Consider the following 8,782-nt stretch of genomic DNA (forward strand, 5'->3'; position numbering starts at 1 on the left):
AAAAGAAACATGTGGAAAGATGACTTTATCTAAACCTGTCAAAACTTTGAGTATTTTCCTATTGGTGTGTAAAAAACAAAGTAAAGAAAATATTCAAAGTAACCAAATCTCTCAGAAAAATAACCACAAATTAATAAAAACAACAAACATACAAACACAAAGAGCTTCATGCTAACACCAAGCAGCTGCAGACTGAGGCAACGCTCTGCAGATAAAAGCTGAAATAATAAATCACTGAAATCAAGACGAGTGAAAACAAACAGAACGACTGAAGCATAAAAAACACCATCGTCCAAATATCGTCCTGGAAACCAGCAGAGAAATGTGTGAGAGCGTCTCTGTGTGACCTGAAGGCCCGACGGGACGTTTTATTCCCAGGTATCATCGCTGCCGTCATCAGCCGGAGGCTCGGCTTCATCCTTCATCCTTCATTACGTCTTAACGGCTCAATAAAATCCTCCGCTGAGGTCAACGCAGAATAAAACTGAGTAACGTCTCTGAAAACTCCAGCTCCCGCTTCCCAGCATGCATCTCTGCAGTCGTAAACCATCCGAGCCACTAGAGAGGAAGACGCTGAGAAATCATCATCATCCTCCAGCTGCTGCAGAATAACTGGACCCGTTTCCACCAATCCAACCCGATTCTTCCCGTCTCCCAATGAAACTTCGTCAATATTCTGCTAATGTCGAAAAAACACAACTGCTGTTTTCTTTAAATACGAAATGCAACTAAAATCACAGAGGACAGGTTTGTTCACACGATGAGTCATTAAAACATGCATCATCCTCCAACCACTTCCTGTCGTCTTCTTTGTCGTTTCCCCCAGTAGTAACAACCGGTTGTTGATCATGTGACTCGTGTGATGAAATAAAGGAAAAATAAACCAATAAACTAATTTCAATACAGCCAAAAAAAACCACCTCATCCTAGAGACAAAACTTTTTATGGAAAACAAGAATTTCTGGAAGAGCTAGAAGAAGTGGCCGGGGAGAGGGAAGTCTGGGCCTCCCTTCTCAAGCTGCTACCCCCACAACCCGACCCCGGATAAGCGGAAGAAAATGGATGGATGGATGGAAGAATTTTTTTTTATTTCCGTGTTTCAGAACATTTATTTTCTAAATAACAAATTGTACAACAATACAGTCAAAAGAAAAGTAAAAACAGTAAACAGTAGCTCTGCTGTCAGAGTTCGGTTACACATTCACACCTCCCCAAACGAACCGGACTTTCTAGACAAACGGGCTGAATTTGGACTGAACCAGGCCGGCAGACATGAGTTTACAGAGTTTTGTTTTATTCAGAACTGATTTCACTCTCTGGAAAAACAAACGGATTCACTCGGTCAGGACAAGATTTACTGGACCAGAATAAAATAATCTGTTGGACTAAAAGTCTGACTAACCGACATTGTTTCAGCTTTTAACTGCTGCTCATGGATGAGTTGCTCAAGGGCACTTCAGTGGCTGGTTTCTGACAGCCGGAGAAAACATTAGTCACTCTGTGCACCCACAGATTATGATGCACACGCAGCACTTCAACATGACACGTATAAAAGCCGAGAGGGAAGTGGGATGAGGATTAAAGAGGAGAAACGATTCAACGAGCTGCGATAAGGAAACTCGACACAGAAAGACGAGGAGGTGGACAGGAGAGAAAATGTTCCACACTTTGGTTTGTTTGGCACTGAAAGTCTGATAAAATAAAAATATATGACCCAAATATAAGCAAACATTGTGCAGATTTCTAACGCTACCATTTAAGGTGAAGCTAAATCTGACTAGCAACCCAAATCTGCTTTCTGATCTTCAGATCATCTGTACAAAGCTTTAAATGTTACCCTTAGCATGCTAACAGTGTCTTAGCATTAAGATGTTAGCTTAATATTCTAAATGTATTGTTAGCATTGTAACATTAATGTTGGGGATGCAGGAATATTTAATGAGTTATTAAACAGACTCGTTAAAATGTTAGCTTCATGCTAACTTTAGAGTTAACAAGGTGATGCTATTGTTAGCTTCAAACAGTTGCTTGATTCTATAGCATTTGTTTTAGCATGCACACTTTAAGCTGCACACACTGTTCTCTCATTTTATAGCATAATCAGAGTCAATTGTTATAAAAATGCTACGTATAAAATCTCACTTAAAAGAAATTTGACTTCGTAATGTAACACCTTGAATTTGGGCCTCTGTCTCTTTAAAAACTCCTGGTCTTTCTGAAACTCCGCCTCCAGGAAGTCGTCATGGCTCCTCCTTTAACCCTTTAACGATTTGACCGCAGCTCAGAGGCGGAGCTTCGCTTTGAAGGCGGGGCTACGTCCACCCAGGGCTTTGCATAGCTCAGTGGTTGCCATGGAGATTAAAGGATTTCTCAAACACAGATGAAAAAATCCAGGCAGCTCTCCAGGTGTGTTTTTGATGAGAATATCATCTTAACATGATGAAAGATTAAAAACTCAAATTTACATGATACTGTAATGAAGCTCGTTAGTTCAGAAAAGTGAAGGTTAGACATGAACTGTAGTGAAGACAGAAATCTGAAACCAGATTTAAAAAAGTTCAAAATGTCCAAAGTTGAATCTTAGAAATGATTCCAACCTGGATCAGGTTCTAATCCAGGTTCAATGAACCCGGTTTGGGTCGGTTTTAACCTCAACAGTCTGTCAGATCAGAGAGTAACGAGTTTCTGTTTCTGTTTCTCATCTTAACGTCTGTTTGGTTTTTTACTGTAAATCTTCGACTGGTTCAGTTTCGATCTGCAGGAGGGCATTTCAGGTCAGAGCCAAACTCTTCACTCTGGTACCCAAATACTGGTTTCCATGGCAACGCAGTGATGAGAGCGAGCAGAACCGGCTCGGGGTGGAGGCTGAGAGCCGGGCTGAGCTAGCGTGAGAGTGTGTGTGTGTGTGTGGGTGAAAGCAGAGGGAGTGAAGGGGAAACTGGAGATCTGGGGCGTCATCAGTTTTGGTGGCAGATCACTGCTGACCTTTGACCTCTGCAGACGTCCAGACACACCAGGCTGACAGCAGAGAGTCTTGTGGATGAGATGCTGGATAAATCCCATCCCGGCCTCTTAGTTACCATGTGAGCCGCGCAGCTCATCAGGAAAACACGCATCAGCAGTTACCGGGCAGAGTTCGGACTATAAAACTATTGCTATAGTTTTATAGCAATCAGGTGCAATAAAATGAAATGCTACTGATAAGAAAGATAAAAATGTTTAAAGCAAAAAACCTTTGACCAATTTCCACTGACCAAAAGATGACACACTGTGACAATTAGAAAATAAATGATCTTAATGTAAAATTTCAAATAAAACTGGTTTTGCTGCTGCTGCTGATGTCTGAGTTTACATTCTGCCATGTTTGTAGTTTTTAGTGTTTTGTGATGAGCAGCGTCAGCAGGATAAACTGGAGCAGCAGGAAGCCGAGCGGCTCGTTAGCGGCAGGTTCAGCTCCGGCTACACGCTGCTGACTCGTTTCACAGAACGACTTTAATATTCTGACTGACTGAATGCTGACTCAGCAGAATCATTTTGATCTCATCGTTAGCTTTTCCCCGACAGGTTTGATCCTGGAGCCGAAGAAAAAGCAGATTTTTCTCTCTGAAAACATGTTTAGAAAGCTGGAAGGTTGGTGATTGAAAACCTTTAGCTTGACATTGTTTCATATTTGTCCGCATTTTATTGGCTGGTTAAACAGAACTGGTGTTTTGGGTCATTTGTTTTAATTTACTGGGACTTTTCATATTTTCTCCCACAGATTCGTGGTTTCCTGCAGTAAACCCAGCTTTAGGTTTGGGGTATTAGCCTGGTTCTGGTTCTGATCCAGTCTCTGTCTGTGCAGCTCTGTTTCTGTTTGCCAGCTGTGGGTCGAGTCCAGTCTGTGGTTGTGGCAGTTTAGACTAATCACATCTGTCTCTCCTCTGGGAGTCCAGAACCGACGGGTCGCAGGTTCTGTCCAGACCCGTCGGTTCTGATCTGGTTCTGGTGGCTGGACCTTCAGAGGATAATGATGTCGGTTTGGCTCAGGCTGTTAATCCTCCAGGTTTCCCTCAGTGTTTTATCAGCCTGGCGGGCCACCAGGCTGAGGACTGTTTGTTTACTTTAGTTTTTCTTTTTTAAGTTTTTATAGATGATGTTTCAATATTTTTAACAATGTCTTCCAATAACACATATTTACCCAGTGACATTTTCAAATTTACTGTCAACTGGATGATAAGTCAACAACAAACGCTTGTCTTTTCCAGCAGCCATTATGCAGCGCAGATAGCAGGAAAACCAGATGACCGAATGTAGATGTTGTCATCTGGCTGTTGTGATGTGGATGCTCAGATGTGGTTGCTAGGTAACGGGGGGAACTCTGTTCATTTTCTGGACACCAAAAAACTACATTCATGAACTTACTGCCAAAAAAGCTGAGTTTGGTTTTTCCAAGCAGTAAAAACCCAAATGGAAGAACCAACACATACAGACTGTGAATTTTTCCTAGTTTACACCCGGTTCTGCTGAACGGCCCGGGATCCAGAGCCCGAGTCTCTCATCGTCTTTAATGAGACGTTTTCTGCTAAAACATGGAGAAACCCTGATATGAGCGATCACCAATCATTTAGAGTTCCTTCCCATGATCAGCCGCTTTAATCCAACTCCAGTCCGTTTATCAAGAAGGTCCGGTTCGGTCGGCGAGTCGACCTCGGTCTGGGTTTGCTTGAAGTGAACTCTGGTTCGGTTTGAATTCATATGTGAACGCCAAGCGGACTGGAGTCCTCTCCAAAAGCAGGAAGTGGACTACAATGCAGGGCATTCTGGGTAAATACAACCAAAACAAATATGCTAGCCTAGTGCTAGCAGGAGAAATGACTCCTGGTCTTTAGCCAAAGACTGAAGAGAAATCCTCCAGCCGCTAAAATCTGACGCCTCCATTTTAGTTTCCACTTCATGAAGAAGGAAGTTGCTCTCGGTGTCTTCAGAGGTTTCTGTGTCACTTTCTTCAGTGTTTTCCTCTGTTTAGTGCAACTTTCTTTGTTCATTTCCACATTAACACAAGGAAGATCTGCTAACAGCAGCGATGGACGATGAAGCTGCTGCTTTCAGCCAATGATGGTTCATTTCTGCTCCTAAAACGATCTAATTGGACGCAGGAAAAGGTTGTTGTGCTAAAAGGAGTTAGCCTGTCAGCAAAGTATTCAAATCTGAAATAGCATCACAATGCTGACATGTAGCAGCTAATGCTAATATCAGCGTCCACCTCAATAAGATTAAAAACCGTAAATGTCTTTATTGAGCTCACATGTCTATTCATTCAACAGTTTATCATCAACATGTTGCTTATTTTGTTAATAATGTTGTTTTGATTAAAACCCAATTAGTTATTTACTATGTAATTAACTACATTTTAATTCATTTCCACCACTAGTTACTGAGACTCAGCTGAGCTGCATGTTAATGCTTCCAATCTGTGGCGGTAAAATAAGAAACGTTTCGACATCCCAGAGTTTAGTGGGACATTTTCAGCAACACTAACAATTTACAGCCAAATCTGAGGAGGATTTTTCTTTCTTTTTACTGAAAATGTCTCAGGAAGCCTCAGATTTCTGGTGAATAACGGTCCAGCATTAACACAGTGATGTGGGAAGAGGCCAGACGACTGAAGCTGGGGACGCCACCCACCACAGCTCCCAGTACTCCCAGTAGGGCAGAAGAAGGAAATATGTAGCATGCATCTGAGTCACGCCTCTTTACGCCTTCATGTGCAATTAAGAAAACATATTTTATGAATAACCTCAGAAAACTGTGAATATTTGGATGCATTTTTATGATTTCTCCATTAACGCCGGTGAGTTTGTCTCTGCAGATTAAATCACAGGGAGAACAAAAGGAGCGGCGCTGCCGCTGCATCCGTAGAGGCGAGAGGATTTCACACCAGAACCAACACATGAGGTCACTTTGATACGGACTCCCACCCGACATCAGCAGAAGGAAAAACTGGCTGCTGCTGGCAACCGTGATGCAAACAGCAGGTTTCTGCTCGAGGTGGAGGGAGCAGAAATAAAAAGAGTCATGACAAGAGAACCGAAGGGATTCCTGGATCAAACACAAAGCTTAAAATACTGAATGAGAAGAAAAAATACAAAAAGACGGAAAGCAGCAGCTAAATTAGACTAATGTGGCATCAAACTGGAGACGAACTGAAGCACAAACCCAGATCCAGCTTCGAAGAGAAGCAGCAGAGAAATGATCAAAATTCAAATAATGTTTCTGACAGATAAAATCAAAGCTGAATTTAAGCCTTTTTTATTTTTCTGGCCCAGATTCCAGTGATGTAAGGAGAAAAGTGAGCCGACCCGGTCGGAGGAAACAAGTTGCTTCCTGTTAGTTTTGGTTCAAACTGATGAGTTCGCTCCTCTACCAGCCGCAGACGACGACAACAAGATCAGATTAACGGAGCAAAATAAACGCTCCTCCTCACTGCAGACATTTAAAAACTGCTGCGTCGGAGATCAGAGCCTGAGACGAGTTCTCTGAAGGGGGTCAAAGGTCAACAGCTCTGAGAAACAGACGCAGAATTTTACCGGCTGATTGGAAAACAGGCGGATCGTCCAACGATCACAGAAAATCCCACAACAGGTTGTGAATACTTTGGTAATTCTCCATAAATCATCTGGAAACTGGGCCAAAAACCCAAATTATGGCTGTTAGTTTTTGACTCATTTTATAAACATCTGTCACCATGGCGATGATCAACACCAACACCCAGTTTGATTGCTGACATATTCATATTTCAAACCTCTGACTGACTTTTAAAACCAAACTCCCTCCCAGCAGAGATCCCGCCTCCGAACACCAGTAAACCAGCTCAGACTGGTCCAGAACCAGTTCTAGTTCATATCATGTTTAGCTCGTCTCTCCAGGAAGTTATGATGTCAATTATTCATGCGCAAATGTTGCCATTTCCATAAGAGCATTTGTGATGTTGATCTAATAACCAAAAGGTAAAAACTGAACGGTTCCAGTGGAACCGTGAGAAAATGAAGCTGCATGATGGAAATGTTTTCTAACTAGTTAATCCATGCTGGCTGATCAGATTAAACTGGTTACCAATAATACTGATGTTGCTTTACATCCTTTGCTAGTTAATGGAATTACAATCCAAAAATTTTAACTGTCTGTGTTCTGAAAATGTGAAAGTTCATTTAAATTTCTGAACATTTCTGAGCTCATGTAAGAATCTGTGAGTTTTGTATTTTATTCTACCTGCAGCGACATGATTAGTAAAATCCAACAATCACAGAAAAACATCGCAACATCCTGGAGGGACCGGATGTGAATTAGAGCCACTGGAAAACAGAAAAATACTTTTTCTCTCAGAGTTCTGACTTTAATCTCAAAAGTTTAAAGTCAGAATTCATTTTTAATTTCTTTTCAGTGGCCCTCGTCCCGTTCCGTAGTTTGTTGGGTCAGAAGTTTCGCCTGGCTCCTCTTCAGGACGCGCAGCTTCATTTCTCACCAACAGATGTGCGAAATGATCAGCAAACACCTGCATGACCAGCCGAACCGGAACCGGACCCGGAGCGGTATTTACTCACACGAACGCGTGGTAGAGCAGGGCCCATCCTCTCGGCCTCTCCAGCGTGTCGTAGATCAGGTTCTGGATCTTCCTCTTGCGGATGTTATTCCTCTTGGCCGGCCGGGTGTAGCTCAGGGGGGTTTTGGCCAGCAGCCCGATGGTGATGCCCTGAGCGCCCCGCTTGAAGTCCTCCCGGCCCATAAGCAGCAGGGCCCCATCTTTGTCCGCTCCTCCGCCGCCGCTTTGGTCCAGTAAGTCCCCGGAAGGAGGAAGAGGAGCGCCGGGGGTCTTCTTCTGCTCTTCGGAGCCGCTAGTCCTGGACCGGAGCCCCATGGTCAGTGCTGGAGGGCCGGTGAGGGCAGCATGCCATGATCCGGACCAGACACCCGGTGTTCAGCCGCGGGTCAATCCGGGAGCAGGTCTCCGGGTGGCGGGGAGGTCCTCAGCGGTGCGCCTGGAGGACAGAGAGAAGCGGGGATGAAGAAGAAACGAGAGGAAGAGGAGGAGAAGAAAGCATCGGCATCTGCAACCAACAGGAACCAGAACCGAGCTGTGCGTAAAACACGCCCTGCTGCTGCGAGGAAACTCTACAAACTCACCGCTGCGGCTTCACGTCTGGAAACATGAATATCAACCAGACGGTGAGTCCAACAGCTGACATGAAGGAACAAACCCAGAAACATCCCCATCCAGCCTCCCAGCCCACAGGGACAAACACCGAGCCCTACCAGCGGCCGAGTCCGAGCATGGTGCGCGCCTCCGGGGCTGCCAGCCTCCATCCACCTGCAGCGGAACCGCGGAGGGAGAGGAGGGAGAGGAAGAGGAGGGTGGAGACCGGAGGAAGCGGAGCGGAGATGCTGCGTGAAGGAGCTCGATACTGAAACTGAAGAAGATGAGGAGAACCAGCCTTCATCAGCACCGGCGCCGACGTGACGTGCGCGCACACTCACAGGTGCGTGCACCCGCGCGGGAACGCGACACACACCTTGATAGCTGCGGTTCTCCTCTTCATCAGAAAAACGCAGCTGACATGTGTGTGGATGCGCGCTCCCGAGGACCTGCTACGCATAGTAACGTGCATGTGCGCGCGCTCTGATGTAAACATCTGTAGGGGAATTTCTATATTTCACCAAATTTCTGTACATTCCTGACATAATAATTCAACAGAAACCAGACTGTTGGTCCTTTTAGTGAGAAACAGCAGAAAATCCTCAGAAA

General features: G+C 44.4%; 1 protein-coding gene across 2 annotated transcripts in view; it reads right to left on the reverse strand.

Annotated features, from left to right (window-relative positions):
* kcnq3 (potassium voltage-gated channel, KQT-like subfamily, member 3) overlaps positions 1 to 8,471 on the reverse strand; it is a 58,123-nt gene extending 49,652 nt beyond the window's left edge. Inside the window, exons 1-2 of one of the 2 annotated variants that reach the window (XM_028020184.1) lie at positions 8,293 to 8,471; positions 7,584 to 8,018 (exon numbers count right to left, since the gene is read on the reverse strand). In XM_028020184.1, coding sequence (XP_027875985.1) covers positions 7,584 to 7,897 — 314 coding nt within the window. In that variant the 5' untranslated portion in view covers positions 7,898 to 8,018; positions 8,293 to 8,471. The other variant, XM_028020185.1, reaches the window with a different exon arrangement.
* Between the last annotated feature and the right edge of the window lie 311 nt (positions 8,472 to 8,782).

Source organism: Xiphophorus couchianus, chromosome 6 (assembly GCF_001444195.1).
Source record: "Xiphophorus couchianus chromosome 6, X_couchianus-1.0, whole genome shotgun sequence".
Lineage (NCBI taxonomy): Eukaryota > Metazoa > Chordata > Actinopteri > Cyprinodontiformes > Poeciliidae > Xiphophorus > Xiphophorus couchianus.